The 20,776-nt window shown below is 64.4% G+C and overlaps 2 protein-coding genes across 4 annotated transcripts; one reads left to right on the top strand and one right to left on the bottom strand.

The window, feature by feature from the left end:
* Nucleotides 1-1,098: 1,098 nt before the first annotated feature.
* Nucleotides 1,099-4,169, bottom strand: PRSS57 (serine protease 57). Its single transcript, XM_033081933.1, has 7 exons — nt 4,159-4,169; nt 4,038-4,127; nt 3,068-3,318; nt 2,809-2,962; nt 2,475-2,619; nt 1,598-1,858; nt 1,099-1,515 (listed from the first exon to the last, which is right to left on the bottom strand). Exons 1-7 carry the CDS (start codon nt 4,167-4,169, stop codon nt 1,216-1,218), a joined length of 1,212 nt encoding a protein of 403 aa, XP_032937824.1. The 3' UTR covers nt 1,099-1,215.
* Nucleotides 4,170-4,269: 100 nt separating this feature from the next.
* PALM (paralemmin) lies at nt 4,270-19,570 on the top strand. Of its 3 annotated transcripts, XM_033082121.1 has the most exons (9): nt 4,270-4,297; nt 11,139-11,187; nt 12,172-12,252; nt 12,343-12,473; nt 13,620-13,737; nt 13,895-13,916; nt 14,174-14,236; nt 15,258-15,389; nt 16,719-19,570. In XM_033082121.1, the coding sequence occupies exons 1-9, from the start codon at nt 4,293-4,295 to the stop codon at nt 17,282-17,284; spliced, it is 1,167 nt and encodes a 388-aa protein (XP_032938012.1). In that variant the 5' UTR covers nt 4,270-4,292; the 3' UTR covers nt 17,285-19,570. The 3 variants fall into 3 exon arrangements, with proteins under 3 accessions (XP_032938012.1, XP_032938013.1, XP_032938014.1); XM_033082122.1 differs by lacking the exon at nt 15,258-15,389; XM_033082123.1 differs by lacking the exons at nt 14,174-14,236; nt 15,258-15,389.
* The last annotated feature ends 1,206 nt before the right edge of the window (nt 19,571-20,776 follow it).

Below are 20,776 nucleotides of genomic sequence, written 5' to 3'. Positions count from 1 at the left end.
CCAGGAGTTCTCCAAACACTGCCCATGCCTTTCTAGGTGCCACCACACGCGGTGGTGTGTGGCCTGGGTTCCTCCGCGGCCGCCTGCAACGCTTCCTGCCCAGGGCAGCTCCCGGTCCTGCCCGCCCCGCCGCAGGGTTTGGCCCCGGAGCGGCTGGCGGGTGGCTCCGTGCCCAGCCCGCGGGCACGGGCTGCGGCGGCAACGGCAGCTCCTGTGATGAGCGGGAGATTTCAGCTTCCAAAACACGGCTGTGAGTCAGGCGCCGCCTTCCCACCGGTTTTTGGGTGGTCTGGGACAAGCCGGGACAGGCGCCGGCTCTCCAGGCTCCCTGCCAGCGCGGATGCCCTCGGGCTGGCAGTCCCGTCCCGGCGTTCCAGGGGGTCTCTGCCCCACGCTGTCACTGCCAGCACCCCGCTGCGATTGGGGACTTCTTTGGAGGCTGGCAGCCTGGTAGGGATCTGTCCTCTGCCGGATGTCCCCAAAGCCACCGATGCCTGCGGCTTGCATCTCCTGACCCCGTGCAAGGCCCTGCAGCAGCCACGGCGTGCCAGCGATTTGCAGATAAAACAAACAGCCAGGAGCAGGGAATGTCTGGGTCTGTCCCCGGAGACACCGGGCAGAGGCACGTGTGTCTCAGCTGAGACCCAGCAGCAGCTCGGCACACGTCTGCCGGCCACTGCGGGCACCCCGCTCCCGTCTGCGCGCGGGGGAGGCGGGTGAGGCTCCCGACGGGATCCCGATCCCTGTGGGCTCCGCCAGCGCAGCTGGGAGCCCGCCTGCCCTCGGGGGGTGTCTGTGGTTCCCCTCTTTGGGGGGTCACGTCGCGCGGTGGGGAGGGTGCGGTGTGGGACGGGATGGAACAGGATGAGGCGGGATGGGATGAGACGGGGTGGGACGGGATGGGGAGACACACCCCGGCGGGAAGGCAGCTGGGGATGCTTCTGGGGTGGCAGCACCTGGATGCAGATCCTGGCTCCTCTGGGGCAGGGCCTGCACTCCCCTCCCTCCTGCACCCCCTGCTCCATTCACAAGCCCAGGACAAGTCGGGGGAGACCAAAACACAGAGGAGGAGCAGTTGGGATGGGGACTGAGGGTTTATTGAGGAAGGCAAATGTTGTCACCACGAGAGGATATACGAGGAGCTTCTAGTGTAGCCTGGGGGGTACATAACACCCCTTGCAAATGGGCAGAGGGGGGCTCAGGGAGCCCTGAGAATCAGCTGCCAGCCCCTCCAAAGCTGGAGGATGTGTTTTCCTCTCTCCCTTTTCTCCCTTCCCATGAGATATCTTGGCCCCTCTTCCCACAGCCTTCCTGTCCCCAGGACTCCCAACCACACTGGGGCTTCACCCACCCCTTCTGATGGCGGAACCCTCGCACAATGTGGTGCACCCAGTCAATGTAGTTGGAGATCTTGGTGTAGATGTCGGGGAACCGGCGGTCCCCACATCTCTCCCCAGAGAAGGAGACGATGCCATAAACCTTGTCCTTGAAGACCAGGGGTCCCCCGGAGTCACCCTGCAAAATGAGGGGGTGGCAGAGAGATCTGAGTGTCTCCCGGGGGGGACAGTGTGGGGCACGGGGTCAGGGGTGCACTCACGGTACAGACGCCCTGCAGCGTGGCGTTGCGGCTGGCCCCGCACAGCATGTTGGCCGAGACCTTTCCCCTCCACAGCGTCCGGCACAGGCTCCGCTTGACAATGGTGGTGTTGGTCTCCATCAGCTCGGTGGGCTCGTCTCCAGAGTTGGAGATGTCCCCCCAGCCCAGCACGTAGCAGACAGTGCCGGGCTTCAGGTCGATGTGCGGCGAGGGCAGGCGGATGCGCTTCACGTACTTGTTCAGCGTGGCTGGCCTGTCCAGCTGGGTGGGCAATGAGGGCGTGGGTGGCTTTGCAGAGCCCCCCAGCTGCCTCTGCCTGGTTCTCCCTCGCACCCCTGCCCACTGCTCCTGCTGACCTCCCTGGCCCTGCCCTTTCCCCTTCAGAGGCTGGGCCCCTCCTGTCAGCCCCTCTGTAGAGACTGGCAGCTCGGGAGCCGCTGACCCGGACAGGGTCGGTGTGTCCTCAGTGCCTCCATCACACCCCACGGCGCGGTCCTGCTTCTCCGGAGAAGCACTGACATCTAGTGTCGACTCGGCCCCTCGTGGGGTACCCCACCTCCTCCCGGCGCCCTGGGGCCGTGCGGCTCTCATCCTCCCTCCCGGTGCTCCGGGACCTTGGACATTCCAGCTCTCTCCCAATGCCCCGGGGCGATGGGGCACCCCATCTCCTCCTGCGTCCCACGGCCGTGGGGCACCCCTTCCCCTTCTCACCCCCCAGGGTTGTGGGGCATCCCGCCTCCCTCTCACACCCCAGGGCTGTGGGGCACCCCGCCTCCTTCTCACACCCCAGGGGTGTGGGGCACCCCGCCTCCCTCTCACACCCCAGGACTGTGGGATACCCCACTGCCCGGCCGCTGGGTGCCCCGTGCAGACTCACCTGGAGCAGGCGGATGTCGTTGTCCGCGGCACCGGGGGTGTAGAGTGGGTGGGCGATGGACTCGGCCACGCTGAAGATCTGCTGGGATTCCTCGGGCTCCTGCAGCCGGTGGGCTCCCAGCACCACGCGTATGGAGGGGCTGCGCCTGTGGCCAAGGCGGGGCTGAGAGGGCGCTGCTGTGGCTGGTGGCCATCGGGGAGGGGGGGATGGCCAGAGGGACTCAAGGGGGGCACAGGTGAGATGGGGAAGCTTAACCCCTTGGGACGGGGTTATTGGTTAGAAGGGACCACTCCATGCCCAGAGGGAACGTGTCCCACGTGGGGACGGGGCTCACCTGGGTATGAGGCAGTGGGCAGCTGTCATCACCCACTTGGGCCACACCAGGAAGCCCCCGCAGACATGCTGCCCGTCCATCTGGATGGAGGCAATGAAGGGCCGGGAATGGGGTGCTACTGCCTTTCCCCCGATGATCTGGCTCCGCTGGGTGCCTGGTGGGTGCAGGTGATCGTTGGCCTTCCCTGTGGCACAGGGAAGTCCAGGGTTCCTATGTCCCACCCCAGGAATCTGCCCTGGTACCCCAGTTCTCTCGTTACCTGCCGTGGCCAGAGCTGGGAGCAGGATGGAGCCTCCCAGGCTGAGGATGAAGAGCCCAGCTGTGACCATGGTGGCACAAAATGGGCTGCTACCATCACCGCTGGGGTTGCTCGGGGTGGGGGTTCTTAAATCCCTCCGGGGGTTGAGCCTTGGATGGGGGCGGGTATTTCCCTCCTGCTTCCTCCTCTCCGGGTGTTGCTGCTTTGTGCAATTCAGGGGATCGGGGCCCTGCAGCTCCGTGAAGCTTCCCCTGGAGTGGGAGACGGGGAGCAGAGAAGCTTCCCAGCCCTGACTCCTCTTGTGCCTTGAGCTAGCTGGGATGAAACCCCTCTCGGCAGGGAGGTGGCAGCAGCGGGGCCCCAGGACATCTCTCGGACTCGACAGTGTCCCCGGGACTGCTGAGTGACACCGGGACTGTGCTGTGCTCCCATCTGCCCCTCTTTCAGCCCCTCCAGAGCCCAAGTGGCTCTTGGATGATGCTGTGGGCAGAGGGGCAGTTTCCACCTTCTGTTCTGCATCAACCTGGAATGCGAAAAGGGGTGCAGGGGGTGGGGAGCATGGGCGTGGGGGGATATGTTGACCCTCACTGCAGAGCCAGGCTTGTTTTGGGGCCCAGTGCAGAATTCTTGCCCAGGAGCAGGCAGATTTCCCAACGCAGGGTGGCTTAGGGCTTCCTGTGGCAGTTTGCCCATTATGGCAGTTGGGTTGGGAAATGGGGAGCGGAAAGGGGGAGCAAAGAGTCAGCGGTTCCTGGAGTGGGGCAGGACAGAGTGCCTGAATTCACAGGAGGGGGTTACACACTGACAGGGGCTGCGTTCATGGAGGGGCTGTGAATGCAGCCCCTCCAACCCGCCCCGCACCCGGCACTGCACAACCAGGACCCGCTTCGAGACCCCCCAGCAGCTGCCACAGCTCCGGGGACCCCCGAGGCCGGGTGATGGGTGGCGGCGGTGGCGGGCAGGGACCCACCTGGAGCCCCCAGGAGCAGATGAAACCCCGGCGCGCCCCGAGGCCGGATGATGGGCGGCGGCAGTGGCGGGGCGCGCCCGGCAGACGGAGCTGTGCGGGAGGGAGGCGGGAGCACCGGCGCGGTCCCGACATCCCTGCGCATCCCGCAGCCCCGCCGGGGATGCCGCCGCCCGCCGGGCCCTGAGCGCCGGGACGCCGGCGGCCGCCGGCCCCGCTCCGCCGTCCCCCGCCCCCGCCGGAGCCGCCGCCGGGACCATGGAGTGAGTACCGGAGCCGCGCCGGGACCCCGGTACCGGGCCGCGGCCCCTCCGGGCCCCGCCGGCTGAGACCGCAGTACCGGGGAGGGGGGGAGCGGGGAGCGGGGGCCGGGGTTCGGGACCCCCGCACCGGAGCTGCGAGAAGCTCGCTCGGCCGCCTCACGGAGCTCGTACTGGGGGCTCGTACACCCCCGATGCCGGGGCTGGGGAGTCCGAACCTGGGGTCTCAGATCCCCCTGCTCCTGGGCACTCAGCACCCCAAAAACAGAGGCTCGCATCCCCCTGATTCTGGGGATTCAGGACTCCAATCCTAGAGGTTTGTATCCCCCTAAGCAGAGGCTCGGGACCCCAAAACCGGGGGTGGGGCTCACCTCCCCCCAGTTCCTGGGCTTGTGACCCCAAAACTGGGGGCTCACATCCCGCCAGATACTGGAGTTCAGAACCCCAATACTGAGGGCTCCCATTCCCTCGGTTCTGGGGCTCGGGACCCCGATTCCGGGGCCTCCTTTCCCCCGGCGCCGCTCAGCAGGTGCGGCCCCTCCCCGGTCCCTGCCCCGCCGTGGGGTGCTGGAGGGTCGGCTCGGGGGGCAGCGGCAGAGGCCCCGGTGTGGGTGCGGGGGGTGCAGAGGGTGCGGGGGGTGCCGGGGCTGGCAGCGGTGCAGGAAGCGGGGGGTGGGGAGGGCGTTTATTTTTGTGTTTTGAACCTGTTGTTGCTGCTGCGTGTGGTGGGGTGAGTGGGTGGAAAGAGCTGCGGACCCCTCCCTGCACTGCACCCCCAGCCCCTGCCCAGAGAACCGGCTGTGGCCAGGGGATCCTCATGAATCGGGTCCCACCGGAGAAGTCCGGACAGACGGACACTCTCCGACCCCGGCCTCATCCTTTGTGTGCTGCGGTGGGGCCCTGACCGGTCGCTGGGAGCTTGGAGCCGGGCGGGTGGGGGAAGGACGGAACAGGCAGAGGCCACCAGGGGCTTGTGGCCACCAGGGGCTTGTGGCCACGGGCTGTCCTACCCGTGTGCTGGTTTTGCCCCTTTAGGGACCAGCAGCTGGTGCCAGGAGGGTGCAGGGCTGGGGGGCTGCTCGAGGTGCTGGAAGCCAGCACTGGCCGTGTCTCACCCACGCCTTTCCTTCCCTCCCATGGCTCTGGTCCCCACCATGGTGAACACCCCAGCAACTGCCTGGGTTTGGCACTGAATGTTCCTAGGGCACCCAGACAGCTCGGGGTCAGCCACCCTGTGTTCCTCGTGGGCACCTCACCTTGCACTGATCCACTTACCACCGGCTACTGAGACAGCGGGTGCTCAACAGGTCCCTCTCACCACTGCCTGTCTCCCACCTGGGAGCCCCAAGAGGCCACGGGGCACTGGGGAGGGGTGGGGGTGTCCTGGGGCCAGGGTGGGCTCTGGTTGATTTGGAGCTGGAATTGAGCTGGGGGCACCAGCAGGGATGTTTTGGAGACTGGGGTGCAGCAGCTGCAGGACTGGAGGCAGAGTGGCTCCCCCGGCTGCTGGATGGGCCAGAGGCAGGGCCAGAGTTTTGGGCAGCTCCACGGCGCCACAGTGCCTGCAGGAAAGAGCCTCTTTGGGGAGGAAAATGTGCGTGATTTGCCAAAAGGCAGCAGCCAGGGGAAGGGCAGAGCCGAGGGGTGTGCCGTGCCCTGGGGAGGGGGTGAGGAGCTGCTGGGCTGGACTGGGGCTCCCCCTGGGCAGAGGTGTCTAGGGCTGGGGCTGAGGTGGGGGATGGTGCTGGACAGGATGGTGGTTCCCTGGGCTCCACATCCTGCCATTCACCCTGCTCTGGACCAAACCTCCCAGCAAGGGCCAAAGTGCACCAAAGGGTGCTCCATACACTGGACCTGCCAATGTCTCTTTCTTTGGAGAGAAACTCCACGAATGACCCTGGGTGGGGGGCACAGCCACAAAGCAAAACAACACAACCCCTCCAGCCACTCAGCTCCAGAGCATGGCCGTGGGGCTGGAGGATTAGGAGGGCCCCAGGGCAGCTGGGGACAAGGAGAGGTGCTGCCCTGCTGTTGGCCTGGCTCTGTGGCAGCCAAGGGGTGTTGGGGCAGGCACTGCTGCCTTTGCCCTGGCTCCTGCTTTGCCTTGGCACGGGCAGTAGCTGGAGGAGGGTCCTGGCTGCCACAATCCACTGGTGCCCTGGGAGGTTTGGCAGAAACTTTCCAACTCTGGTAAAGGCTGTGCTGGTCCCAGTGGAGCTGCTCTTGTGCCCTCTGCTCCCACTGCTGTCAGTACTCGTGAGCAGCTGGAGATCCTGCATCTCACATCTGGCTGCTCTGGTCGTTTGTCTCAGTTGCTGCTCTCCCCTTGGCTTTGAGGGTCTCCTTGGAGCAAAGACTCTCCTAGCCCTCACTTCTCAACCCTGATCTGAAGCTGACAGTTGCACCAAGGGAAGGAGGGAGATTTCTGCCCGAGGAATAACCCATGAGTCCTTTGGGAAGGGACTCAAGACCTTGCTCTCTGCTGGCACCCAGGGAGAAGTGAAACCCAAGCCAGACCCTGCTGCCTCCTGGTCACATGCAAGGAACCAGAAGGGGTCAGGTCTGTCCTGTCCCTATGTGAGCTGGAGGAGCAGCACTGTCACCCTTCCCAGCTCTCCCAGAGGAGGCCATAAAACTCCACCACAGATGACCCCACAACAGCACCCAGCCCTGCTTGGGGCTGGCAGATCATGGGGTCCAAAGCTCAGCTGCATGACAGGGCCTCTCTGCCTTGCTGGGAGGAACTGGAGCAGGTTTCCTGGGAAGTTGCTGGTGTTGACATTCCTTCTTCCTGGCCAGAAACAGCCCCTTTCCCCAGGGGGGTGGGGGTTCATGTGCTGTAGCTGTGCTGGGAGCTGAGCTGGGGCTCCAGCAGGAAAGCTGAGGAGCTGCTGTGCCCTGGGACAGGGCTGAGCAGAGGCACCAGGACTGGGACTGGAGGCACAGCCCAGATTCCTGAGTCTCTTCACTCCATCTGGAGACAAACAGCCCCCAGGTCCCAGACAGGAGCCACTGTCAGGGGCAAGGATGAGCCTGAAGGAGGGAGAGGAGCCGGGTGGATCCTTTCCCAGACAGGTGTTTCCTGATGGAGCATGGCTGGACGTGGGTTGGGCCCAGCCCCTGGGCTTGGCGCCGAGGACTGAGCTCCCCTTGGGGGTCAGGGCTCCCAGGGGTGCCTGTGCCTGGATCCACATTCCTGGAACATCCTGTGTGCCTGTGTGCTCATGGCATTGCTGTGGGAAAGCCACACTGTCACACAAGAACAGGAACCCAGGGATGGCTGGTGACAGGAGACAGGTGCCACATCCTGGCTGGTGACAGGAGACAGGTGCCACATCCTGGCCAGAGCCAGGATTGCCTGTCCTGGCCAGAGCCAGGATTGCCTGTCCTGGCCAGAGCCAGGATTGCCTGTCCTGGCCAGCCAGTACTTCTGGGGGTGGGGAGAGGCCAGCTCCACTCTCATTCATGAATTGTGGGGGGAGTTTCCTGGTGGAGCCTTGCTCCTCTAACTGGAAGGGAGCTGGAAACCCAAGGGTTTGGAGGGCACTTGAACCATTGTTTGAAAGATCTGTAATTTTCCAATCAAACTCCCTCCCCAAGCCTCCGTTCATCAAATATTCATGGGATCCATTTTCTCCTGGCACTCCCAGCCCACGTCTCAGCCCGGAGAATCAATCAGGCAGCTCTGCTTGCTCTAATGCATCTGCGTTTTCGGGAGCCTGGGGCTGCCATCTCCTCCCCCCGCCTCCCTCTGTCCCTGTCCCCTCCCCGGGCAGCGGCGATGGCTGGGGCTGCGCAGGCAGTGGGAGCGCGGGGAAGGCAGCTGGAAGGAGTGGGATGCGCACTGGGGTGATGCAGCAGCAGCGGGAGGAGGCAGCCACACTGTGGGGCAGGGCAGGAGGAGCACCCCTGCACCAGGACCTAAACAGGGTCCCGACCCTGTGCCGGGCACGCGAGTTTCTGCCCATCCTTGCCCGAGCCGCTGCTGCTGATGCATTTGCCTTCATGGTCGATGCATGGCGGCCCCGGGGCGGCTGCAGCCCCCTCCCCTCCCTTCCCTTCCCTCCCGCGCCTGCCATCGGGGGCGTTCGATGCCGGCCCCGCTGTTAATGGCTTTGTGACAGAGCTTTGCAGCCTCCCCACGGCCGCGTCACTCCGGCCAAGGGGCCGGCTCCTGGCATGGGAATGGTGCTGGAAATCAGTGCCGATCCCTCGATTGCTGCCTTTAGCACAGACCCTGTGCCTGTACAGGGGTGGTGCCCATGCAGGGCGCTCTCCTGGTTCCCCCAGCTTGGAGCTGAGTGGGTGGGGAGGGAGGGGAGGTCAGGGGACCAGAAGAGCAGCTTGAAACGGCTCTTCACACATTTGGATGAGCTAATGGGAAAAAACAGAGGAAGGCAAATAAACATTATTGTTTCATGTCAGGCGGGAGGAGACAAAAGGTCACGGGCTTCCCTTGTGATGGTGGGAAACGGCAGCATCAGCAGGGCTGGAAAGAGCTGGAGAGCCAAGGGAGAGCACGGGCGCGTGCACGGGCGTGCGTGTGCTCACACGTGTGTGTGGGTCCAGCCTTGGGCCTGGGGACTGCTGCTGGGAGCTCCCACGGCGTCATCCCCCATGTCTCTGCTCCTTCTCCCTGCTCCTTGTCTGGGCTGGTGGTTCCTGAGGAGCTCGCTGGCCCCGGGATCACCTCCCTGCCCTTCCTGGCACCCAGGATGGATGGGGAGCACCAGATCCCCCAAGGAGGTCCCAGCGATGCCACAGCTTTGGCTGCTGAGGTGCAGCCCTGGGGAGGGTGTCCCGGCCCTGGGGGTCTCCGTGGTCTCTCTGTATCCCCCCACATCCCCCTGGCACTCGCCCGTTGCCATAGCGCCGTTGCCATGGCACTGTTGCCAGGGAACCATTGCCAGGGAACCGCCTTCATCAGTCACACGGGCCGGCAGCAGCGGGGCCCCATCACTCCGACCCCAGAGACAGGTCATGGCAGGCAGGATGGGGCTTTGGGTAGCGTGCCACCTCCTGCCTCCACCTCAGCAGGGATTGGGGGTGCCAGGGTGGTCCCTGCTGAGCCCCCTGGATGGATCAGAGCCCCCAGGGCAGGTTCTAAGCAAGCTGAGAGATTGCAGCGTGGGGCATCCAGCCTGTTTTGCCTCTCTCCCTGGGCCAGGAAGATTCCTGGCGTCTGACCTGGGAATGTGGAGACTGTAGCAAATAATGGAAAATAAAGTAGATGGAGGAGGGAGGAAAAGCAGAACAGAATGTTTCAGGAATGCTGTAAAAGTTTGGATCCATCAGACAGGGCAAGATCCAGGAGAGAAACAGGGCCCAGTTCAACGCCCTGTGAGCGTGGGGTGCCAAGGGCTGGACTGAGGGGACCTCTGGCCCCAGACCAGGAGGGAACCCATGATGATGGGCAGCCCTGGATGTGTGGGGCTGGTGAGGGACACACGGGACACACAGGACACGCGGGTGTGAGAGTGGTGCCGTGCGCCTGCGCTGGTGAAACAGCCACAGCGTCGCTGCAAACAGCACGAAAATAACCACCACAAAAGCGACACCTTCCCCGTTTGTTTTCCTGGCCTGGATTTTGTGCATCGCAGGGATCCCCAGGGTGTGGGGTGAGGGGAGGACGGCGGCTCTGAGCAGTTCCCAGTTAATTGCTGGCTTCGAGGATGGAGCAGGCGAGGGCAGGGGCTCCTCTCTCCCTGCAGAGCCCGTTTGAGTTGTGGGAAAGCCTGTGGGGAGCCTGTGTGAGGGCACATTCATGGCTGGCATGTGAGAGCCCAGGGTGTCATGTGTGGGGCTCAGCAAGCCGAGTATGTAAAACCATCTTCGACAAACTCCCTTCCTGGGAGCACAGAGTCCACCTCTGTGTCCCTTGCTCTAGGAAGCAAGGGAAGATGATCCATCGCCTGACAATACCTCAGTGCCTCCCACCCTAATTACTGCCACAGCTCAGCACTTCGTTAGCACCGTCTGGCGAGCAGCCAGCGGCTCCCGTGGGCTGGAGCATCCTGGTCCCAGCCGGCCCCGCCAGCCACCCCAGCCCCTCTGTGGCTCCCGGCACTGAACCTGCACCTGGTGCTCCGTGGCGTGGGGGCTCTTGCCGGGCCCTGGGGGCTGTGCTGCTGGTTGGACTGGCCTGGTCACACACAGGGGACACAGAAAGGCGGGTACGTGGGCAGGTGGCTGTGGGGATGGGGGTAACCCCTCCTTGCAGCACTCCAGCGCACCTGGGAGAGCTGTGCCAGGCCAGAGAGGCAGCTGCCACCAGCAACATCCCCGGCACGGCTGTGGCAGCCCGTGCTGCAGAGACAGGTGCTGGGCCCAAACACAGATGTCATCAGGAGCAGAGTCTGTTGTCATCTGTGTGTCAGAGGGTGTCATTGTGTCTGTCTGTGCGTCTGTGCACATGTGAGTGCGTGTGCCTGTGTGCGCAGCCTGGAAAGGTCGCTGTCCGGGAAAGGTGTCAGCAGCCAAGAAACGGGCTTGGAATGGAAAGCGTGAGCCAGATTGGAACACAGGGGCAGCCAAAGCTGCTCCAGCCCCTCCGTGGTCACGGTTTCCATCTGCGCCACGGCAGGAGTGGGTCCACATGAGATGAGTCCTCCAGGTGCTGGGCAAGGTGCCTGTGCCAGGGGATTTGGGCAGGACAGGAGCCAAGGGGCGCCTGGAGGAGCCACTGAGGGGTGCTTGGCTCCAGGGCAGTGAAGAAGAAACAGCCAGTAGAAGAGACGGGCTCAGCCTTTGTCCGTGTACCACAGTGTCTGGTTTGCTGTTTGCACGCTGTCCCAGTCACCTGCCCCTGGTGTCACTCCTGACAGCTGCTCTCTGCTCTCTGCAGGGTCGTGGAGGCCAGCACCCTTCAGCAGGAGAGGCTGCAGGCCATCGCGGTGAGTCCCTGCTCAAGCCAGTGTCCCCATGTCCCCACGTCCCCAAGTCATCAACTGTGGCACATGGGGCAGACACCAGTGGGGAGGAGGGTGCAGGTGCAGGAGAGCTGGTGCAGGAGCTCAGCCACAGACCAGGGGTGTCCAGCAGCTGAACAAGGACTCAGAATGGCCCATGCCAGTGTGTGCCCTGTGAGGGGTCTTCCCGGGGTGTCAGAGCAGTGCTTGGCTGCACGGTTGAAACAGGGACAGAGCAAGCAACAGGCAGCTGGGAGGTTTAATTAACGAAGCAGTGCCTTGACGAGTCCCGAGTGAGGGAAATGAGTGATGATTCCCTCTCTCTTCCCCAGGAAGGGCTGAGGATGGTGCTCTCTAGCCATGCCCGCCATGGGCACTAGTAATTACATTAATTAGTGAGCAGTTGGGGGCCCCGCTGGGCAACCCCTCCCAGCGCAGAACAGGGCACGGGGCTGGTAGAACCCACTGCTGCCCCACGGCAGCCCCACTACCCTGCCCAGCCCAGCCCAGCCGGCAAACAGCCGATCTCTGCTGCACAAAGGGCAAATTGTTCTGGACCAGAGGAGAAAGCGCCGGGTGACGCGTCCGGGCTGGGTCTGACTCTGCTGAAATGATCTGGAGCAGCCCCAGGACGGGTGGCGGGGAGGGGGGGACGAGGTAGAGGCCGCGGGGGCTGTTTCCCCCCGCGCTGGCAGCTCGCTCAGTGGGGCCTGCCGAGGGGAAGGTGACATTTTGAGATGGTGAACAGAGCCCAGGCTCTGCCCCAATTTCGCTACACCCTCAATGCCTCAGTTAGTCCCAGAGGGCAGGGACGCGATACCAGGCTTGCCGTGGGGTGTTCCCAAAGCTGGTCCCGCAAACCCCTGTCCCCGAGGGCAGTGCCTTGGCCCCGCTCCTCCCTGGCCGGCGATGCCCGGCTCCCACCCCCTCCCCGCGCCGACCCCGGCTCCGCCGCTCCCGTCCCTCCAGGAGAAGCGGAAGCGTCAGACGGAGATCGAGAACAAAAGGCGGCAGCTCGAGGATGACAGGCGGCAGCTGCAGCATCTCAAGGTGAGGATCCCCCGGGACCCCCAGATTGCCTCTGCGCCGCGGAGCCCCCGGCTGGGGAGGGCAGGACCGTGACCCCCTTCTGCTCCCCAGTCCAAGGCTCTGCGGGAGAGATGGCTCCTCGAGGGGGCCCCAGCGTCTGCCTCCGAGGAGGAAGAGGCCATGAAGAAACAGATGCAGGAGGATGAGGTGAAGACCAAGGAGCTGGAGGAAACCATCCAGAGGTAACGGGGCTAGTGTGGGGCTAGATGTTGGGTGCAGTTAGAGAGCACCCACGTCCCTCCAGAGACCCCTGGGCAGGCGGGTGCTGAGATTCAGCTGGATCCTGTGGCTAGGCACAAGGCAGGGTACACTGAGCTTGGAGCTACTGGGAGAGGAGGTGCCCCCGCGGTGCTGCTGGGGCTCACCCTGAACCCTGGCTGGGCTCCTGCCTGCAGCCAGACCCAGAGCCTGCCCAGCCCTGCAGCCCCTCTGAGCATCCCCAGCTGTGCTCTGCATCTGCATCGTGTATCAGTGGGAGCCACAGGGTGGGGGGTCCTCGGGCTGGGATTCCCGGGGGGCTGCTCGGTGCCCTGCACCCTTGATGGCAGGGTGCTGGCTCCCACAGATTTCTGTCCTCATCGTGCTGGCCCAGCCCTGTGGAAAAGGGGTGGGAGGTTGAGAAAGGAGATGGCTCAGCCCCTGCCCAGCCCCCTTGTCCCTGGGCAGCCGCAGGCGGGGGCTCGGAGCCCCGGCTCGGAGGTGTCCCGGCAGCGCAGCAGGAATGCAATCAGTCACGGTGGTGCCGCTAATTACCGAGCATCGGTGCAGAGAGGGGTCAGGCACGAAGGGGCCTTTGTGTCCGGCTAATGGCGCGGTGCATTCCTCGCCGGCGCCGTGCGAGGAGCCCGGGGGAGCTCTGCCGGGGGCAGCTCCAGCAATCCACGGGGACTCCTCGGACCTCTGCTACATCCCAGTGGGGCTGTGCTGCCAGGCTGCTGGCTCAGAGCAGGAGGTTGCCCTCGTGGAAAGCTCAGCTAGGTTTCGAGGGACGCGTGTAGGAGCAGAATGAGGATGGAGCAGCCTTGCTCTGGCCACCAAGTGAGGGATCACAAGTGTGCAGGGGCCGGTCCCCCTGCCCAGTGCCCATGGTGGGGTCTCTGGTATCCACTTGGTGCTGAACCCACTGACTTTTCCCCTGAAAAGAGACACTGGCAGCCATGCCAGAGCCTCTCTGTCCCTGCACCTTGTGAGCCCAGGGGACAATTTGTGTCTCCCCTCTCCCCTGCACCGTGTTGCTGGCCTGTGTTCACAGGTCTGCTGTGGCTGCCTGCCCCACAGTTACCTGTCCCCCACTTCCTTCAGCCTCTCAGCCCTGACTCTCCCTGCAGGCTGGAGAAGGAGCTGGAGACGCTGGAGAACAGCAGCTCAGTGGCTTCCACCAAGGAGAACCTGGCAGAGGCAGCAGCCAAGGAGGAGAAGGCTGAGGCTGTCCCCAACGCGCAGAAGGTGGGCACGGCTGCTGGCCGTGGGCATGGCTGCCAGCAATGGGGTCGGGGTCCCTGGCCCTGGTGGGGATGAGTGGGTATGTGGGTGGTGGGTGTGCAGGCAGTGGGTCTGTGTTGGGTCCCAGAAGCTCCTATAACCTCTCCCTTCTGTTTTGCAGAGTCCCCTGGGCACAGTTAAGGGTAGGTGAATCCTGATTCCCCTCAGCCGTGGTTCAGCGCCAACCATCCCCTCCTGCTGCCCTGAGGCTGGGGCCGGATGGGTGGGGAGAGCCAGACAAGAGCCCTGTCCCCATGTCCCCTCCCGGGCAGTGGCACCCTGCGGCGGGGGAGCCCGTCCCAGGTGCCAGCCACGGGGGGACACACTGCCCTCCCTGGGCCTGACCCACGGGCACGCCAGGCGATTGTTTGGGCTCAGGCGCTCATCTCTCCATCTCCAGCCGACAAGAGGGTCTCCAGCAGCCCCATGAAGGCAGTGGAAGGCAGTGACATGATGAAGGCGGGTAGGTGCCCTGGGAGGAGCGCTCCTTCCAGGCTGCTTCCCCCTCCCCTCCGCACCGCCCTCGGCTCGCTGCCACCGCAGCCGCTCCCCGCCGTGCCGCTCGATGCCTTTCCAAGCCCAGGGCAGAGAACATCCGTCATTGCAATCACAGGGTTTGGTTTTGCTTCCACCCCACGGCTGGTTCGTGGCTCAAGGCCCCTCCACCTCAGCCCTGTTCCATGTCTGTGCTCCAGTTTCATCCTTCCTGCTCTGTTTGCGGCTTCTCTGCGTAGGGGCGAGGCAGCAGAGTGCCAGCCACAGGGAGCTACGGGGCACACAGGCTGCCTGAGCTGGGGGGCTGCAGCCACCTCTGCTGCTGGAAGGGTTTGCTCTGGTTTGGGGCAGTGCCTCAGACCAGACCATGGCACCATCACGGGGCAGAGCCTGTCTTGAGATCCTCGGAGCTAAGCACCATGCACAGGGCTGAGGGGACCGCACTGCTGGCAGGGACTGGCAGGAGAGATGCCAAGAATCACCCATCCCGTGGGGGCAGAGGGGCTGTCCCAGTGCCAGCACCCTCGGTGGGGGTTGCACCTCCTTGAACATGAACCTGGCTGCCAGCCCAGGCCCCACGGCCAGCACTGCTCACTGGCTGGACAGATGGATGTGGCTCAGCCCAAGAACCACAGCAGCCATGGAGGTAAGGTGATGCCAGCAGCACCAGGATGGACACGGTCCCACGGGTCCTGGTTAGGAGAGATGTGCCAGGGATGTCACACCCGCCTCTGCCATTCACCGCTCCTCGCTGCCGCCTTGCTAACACAGCTGAGCCCTGCTGAGCCCTGCTGAGCACCACTGAGCCCTGCTGAGCCCTGCTGAGCACCACTGAACCCTGCTGAGCTCTGCTGAGCACCACTGAACCCTGCTGAGCTCTGCTGAGCACCGCAGTGCTACTGCCACGCATCGTCTCTCCGCCAGCCGCAGAGCAAGGGACGGGGAGGGCCAGGGCCACCGTAACACGCGCTGTCCTCTTTGTGTCCCAGCCATGTATTCGGTGGAGATCACAGTGGAGAAGGACAGAGTGACTGGGGAGACCAAGGTCCTGTCCAGCACCACCATGCTCCCCCAGAACCACTGTCTGCAGGGGGTCAAAGTGTACGAGGATGAGCTGAAAGGTACGGGCCAGCCCACGCTGCTGGCCGGTGGCAGGAGCCGAGGGCAGGGGATGAGGGAGCAGCCACCCAAACATCCCAGCGGGCACCCAGCACGGTGAGGAAGTGCAGGGGCTGCTCCTGGCAGATTTACCAGCTCTGTGAGGGCAATCCCTCACCAGCCCCAGTCCAGTGGATCACAGGATCGTCGTGGCAGCACGGTGTGGATGGTCCAGATGGGCCAGCCCTGGTTTGTGCATCATGAACCTGCACTGCTGGAGAGAAGAGAAGAGGATCTGTTGTGTCCAAGACTCAGGAGCCTGTCTCGTGGGCAGGGAATGTGCACTAGCACCACGTCAGCCTGTCCCACAGGCTGGCAGCGGGGAGCATGGCTCATGGGTGTGGTACAAAAGCAGCACTAGGGACTGGTCCCTGTTTGCAGCTCCTGCTTTTGGGAACATCTGGGACCCTGCTCCAGAGAGCCTCATGAAACCCAAAGGACCATCATGGTGGCAAGGACCAGCCGTGGAATTGAGGTGTCTTACTGGGAACTGTGGTGGCTGAGTGCACCGACCGCCTCTTCAAGGAAAAGGCAGTGCAGCAGTGCTCCCATTCAACCCCCTCTGTGTGGCCATGGCCGTGTTGGCCCTGCCAGGCTGGCCACTGCCCCTCTCTCACTGGCTGCCCACTGAGGCAATTGCACTGACCATCACATCGTGCCCCAGGTCAGGTGGAAAACGCAACAACCCTTTGGCTGCTCTGGCCACGATGCCATCTCTGCCTCGAGAGTGCCACGAGGAGCTGGCACAGCGTGCTGGGGTGGGAGAGCCTCATCTCTGCCGGGCATGGGGCCACCAGGTGCAGTGGTCCTGGTGGATGTGGCAGGAGGTGGTGGGAATGCAGTGGGACAGCAACTGCTGAGTATCACTGGTGTCTCAGTGGTGGCAGTGGTGACCCAGTGCACAGTGTCACGTCAGCCCCAGCCAAGCCAGGCGCCAGCAGACGCCATCCCGCCATGGGCAGCTTGGCCGGCTGTCGGTGGCCTGGCAAACAGCCGTGGCTCCCGCAGGCTCGCTGAGCCTGAGGCTTCGGAAACACCTCCTGCCATTGGGCTTTTATTTCGGTCTCCCTGGCTGCTGTTGGGTAGGAGCCAGGTGATGAGAGAGGGTCTGGCAGCAGCTCTGCTGAGGGGAGGGTTGGGATGCTGTGGGAGTCCCAGCTTCAGTGGTACGACTTTTGGAGAGGGGAAGGGGCTGCTCCCTGACCACACAGGAGCTGGGGCAGCAGCTGTCCCAGGTCATTTTGTGCCCCCATCCCGAGCCCTCCTCATCCTCCCTCCTCTTGTTCCCACAGTGGTGCATGCGGTGAGTGCTGAGGATGGGGCCCTGCAGAACGGGGCTCACCCCCTCAGCTCCTCCGAGGTCGATGAGCTCCTGCACAAGGCGGACGAGGCCACCCTGAGCGAAGCTGCCGGGCGCCAGACCCCAGCCAAGGCTGGCAAAGGGGGTGGCAGCGCCCCGGGCAGCCAGAAGCCAACACCACGGCGGGAGATCACAGGTCTGCAAGCCAAGGTGCCACCGGGCGAGGGGACAGAGCCCAGCCAGGAGCAACCCGTCACCATGATCTTCATGGGCTACCAGAACGTGGAGGATGAGAACGAGACCAAGAAGGTGCTGGGGCTGGAGGGCACCATCAAGGCAGAGCTGGTGGTGATTGAGGATGCCGAGAGCAAGCCGGAGCCGGCACACAAGGACCACACACCGCCCAACGGCACCGCGCTGGAGCCGGCGGCTGCCCAGCCGCTGGGCGAGGAGGGTGCGGGCGGGCAGAAGCCGGGTGCCAACGCCACAGACGCCAAGGAGGCCGAGCAGGAGACAGATGTGAAGAAGCAGCGCTGCAAGTGCTGCACGGTGATGTGAGCCCCCGCCGAGCCCCCTCCACCCCGGCCCCTGCTCGCCAGGCCCGGCACTCCGGGCTTCCCCCCCACCGGACACAGACCCTCTTTCTGCAGAACCGGGGAGATCCAACATGGTGCCAATGGGGCCGCAGCGGGCAGCAGCAGCGAGCGGCGGCCGTGGCAACGCTCGCCCCATCTGCCCGATGCCAGCCCTGTGCTGTCCCCCCACCAGCGCTGCCTGTGGTATTTATTAGTGACCCCCCTCGCCCCACAGTGCACCCACCCCACCACAGCCCGGCCTCATCCCCACCTGCCACCGGCACCGGGGCCTTTCCCTCTGTCACCGACATCGTCCCACCCGCCGCCGGAGGATGGAGCCGCCGGGCAGGGGATCGGAGGACGACACTGTGTCCGTAGATGACTCCCCAGGAGCTGCCACCAGCGGGACCCACTCTTGGCCCAGCCCACAGCGGGCATCGGACCCAGCCCTGTGCCAGCCCCTCCCTCTGTGCCTCCATCATCTACTTCTCCAGCAGGGAAAGGCCTGGGTCTGTTCCCTGCTGGCTGCCCATGGACATCTCTGCTCCATTTCATGTCCTCATCCCTGCGGTCGTGGGCTCCCCAAGCCCTCAAGGGCAGAGTGTGTCCAGGCAAGGGAAGGGCACCGAGGGCAGTGTCCTCTCCCTCCCTGATACTCGGCTGTGGTAATGGCTAGGGTCAACCCAGCCTGTCCCCAGGCCTGCTCTGCTCCTCCTGGGCTGAGCTCCACATGTTGGAGCCCCTCACTCTGGTGCTGGCAGTGACAGCCATTCCTCTGTCTCGGCTGCTGGCTGGTGCCACTGGGCTCTGCCAGCCAAGGGGGCTGAACTGTGCTGTGGCCAGCGCTCGTGTCCTCCTGGGGCACTGCCAGCGAGGGAAGGGGAACTTGGGGGGGCCCAGCCTTGTTGGACAGGAATGGGGTGGGGGTCCCATGTTTCCTCGTGGCAGCAGGAGTGCGGCCCAGCACCCTGTCCCCTTCCTGCCTCTGCCACCCAGCAGCAGCAGCTTTGCAGAGCCACATTCTGGGGTCCCTGGCCACAGCATTGGTCCCCCAGGGGAGTGGGGCAGCCCAGTCTGTCCCAGTACTGGCACTGGGAGCTGCCAGACCCACTGGGGTCTGGTGTCCCACAGAGGGCACCCTCCCTGTGGCCCCACCTTGCACCCCAGCCCTTCAGTGGGGATTTCACCACCAGCACCAGCGTTTTCTCCCCACTGAGACCAGCTGGGGCAGGCGGGGGGGCCCTGTGGTTTTTGGTCCCCAGCGCCCACATCAGCTGCCCCTGAGCTGCAGCACCCAGGCTGGCAGTGCTCAGATATTGTCCAGGAGCTTTGGGCAGGGTGCAGCCACTAGTGAGGGATCCTGAGTGTGAGAGGGTTCCTTCTTCTGTGAGGCTGGGCAAGTCCCCAGGGATCCCCCAAAGCACCTGTGGAGCAGCATCCACGCTGCCCAGCCCACTAGGACACCGGTGGTCGAGCAGCCAGGGATGGGGCTCAGCTCCCCCATGGATTGGCCCTTCCTTCCCCCACATTCCCCTTGTGTGAGCAGTGACACCCCCCTGTCCCCATGACATCCCAGTTGTCCCCCAGTTACCACCCAGGCTGCAGTTTTCCCCCCAGTAGAGTCATTGCAGGGCTGAGGGGGCTCATGGTGCCATCCCTGTCCTGAGCCCCCCAGCCGGGCACCCACAGCGTCTGGGAGAGGCAGAGGCTGGGGAAGGGGGGCTTTGGGAGGGCACTGCCAGGGGAAGGGGGGGCCTCTCCTGCCCCATGCACTGTTGGGCATTGCTGGAGCCCCATTGCTGCAGAGCAGGGCACGGGCTGGGTGCCACAGGGCATCTGCCCCATAGTCCTGGGGGAAATGTCACCTCTTGCCACCCCACATCAGGGGCCAACACCACTCACCCCATCCCACCCTGGGCCCTGCAATTCCCCCAGCCCCAAGCTGGGGCTCCCTCCCACCCTCGGCACCCCCTGCCCCTCGGTTGGCTTTGACCCTGAGCCCAATCCGGCCTCTGGGGCGGTGGGGAGCAGGACCAGGCCCCCGGGCCGGGGCTGGGGTGTGAGAGGAGGGGGGGGTGGACCCGGCATCGTCCCCATCCCATCCCACAGCCCCCCTGTGTCCTGCCCGGCTCTGCTGAAGTGCACTTCCCGTGCCCCCGAGCTTTTCACTTGTGCCGAAGCCGTTTGAATTCCCTTCCCTTGCCCATCCCTCCCCACCCCGTTGTTTGTAAAACACCCGAACTGAGCAAATAAACTGTGTGAACAACCAGCCTGGAGCCACCGGTGGGTGGGAGGGGGCTGGGCTGGGGATCCTGGGAGGATGGGGATGGAAGTTTGGGATGGGGATGGTAGGGATGGCCTCTGCTGTTCCCTCGTTGTGTGGGCAGAGGATGGGGGGGCCCAGGATGCTGGGAGGAGAGGGATGAGAGGTGATGCTGCCCAGGTACAGGGGACATGGCAGCCCAGTCTCCTGGCTGCCCCAGGTCCCATCACCACGTGGCCATGGGTCTCCATCCATCCCCAGGCTGGTGCAGATCCTGCTTCTGCCCAGGGCCAGGATCCCAGGGCTCTCTCTTGGAAGAGGGGCAGTGGGGCCTCAACCCTTCCCAGTGCCAGCCCAGGTGCCAGCACACGCCCTGGGGCGGGCGTGGAGTGCTCCTGGCTCCTTGGCATCACCTGTGGACTTTGGCTCAGTCCCACGGTAAAACAGGCTCCGCTCACCTGCCCGGAAACGCAGAATAGCCTGGCAGCCACAGCACGCCGGCGTCCCCAGGCCAGCCAGTGCCAGCCCTGAGCGGGAACAGAGGCTGTTCAGGGAACAGGGGGCTCACAGGGGTAAGTGGGACCCTCAGCTGGGGTGAGCCGGGGTCTGTCTGACACCAGTGCCGTGCTCGGGCAGCAGAGGGGCTGGGAGGGGCTTCCTGGGTGGAGTGGGCTTCAGTGGGGGCAGAGGATGAGGACAGGGATGTCCCACCTCAGCTGCTGGCGCAGGGCAGGGCTGAGTGTCCTGGCACAGCATTGCCCACTTGGCTGTGACACCCTGTGCCAGGAGGGAGGGCAGTTCTGGGCACTGGGAATGTCACCCACTCCACTGGGATCCAGCCAGATCCAGCACCAAGGGCACCAAGGACACTGTGCCACAGTCCTGCCTTTATCCTGGCAGGTGCCAGAGGTATCCAGACCAGGCTCTGGGTTGTGTGTCCCCAGGGAAGGAGGGAGCTGGCCTGCTGTGAGGAGCTGGGACCAGCAGTGCCAGGGCTGCTGTGGCAGCGAGGGCACCCGCCTGTGCAAACACAGGGTTATCAGCAGGGAGGCCCCGTGGTGTGACAGGAGAGCCCAGGCTGCTCCTGGCACATTTGCTCAGGGCTCCTCTGCCCTGCCCCTCCTCTGGGGCTAACAGGGTGGGGGGACAGCCGGACATCCAGGCTCTCACTGAAGCTTCAGGGCTCCTCAGTGCTGTAGCTGCGTTCATGGA

This window comes from Catharus ustulatus, chromosome 29 (genome assembly GCF_009819885.2).
Source record: "Catharus ustulatus isolate bCatUst1 chromosome 29, bCatUst1.pri.v2, whole genome shotgun sequence".
NCBI classification, from domain to species: Eukaryota; Metazoa; Chordata; class Aves; order Passeriformes; family Turdidae; genus Catharus; species Catharus ustulatus.
The sequence above is the reverse complement of the archived record's forward strand: the minus strand, read 5'-3'. Positions and strand labels throughout refer to the sequence as shown.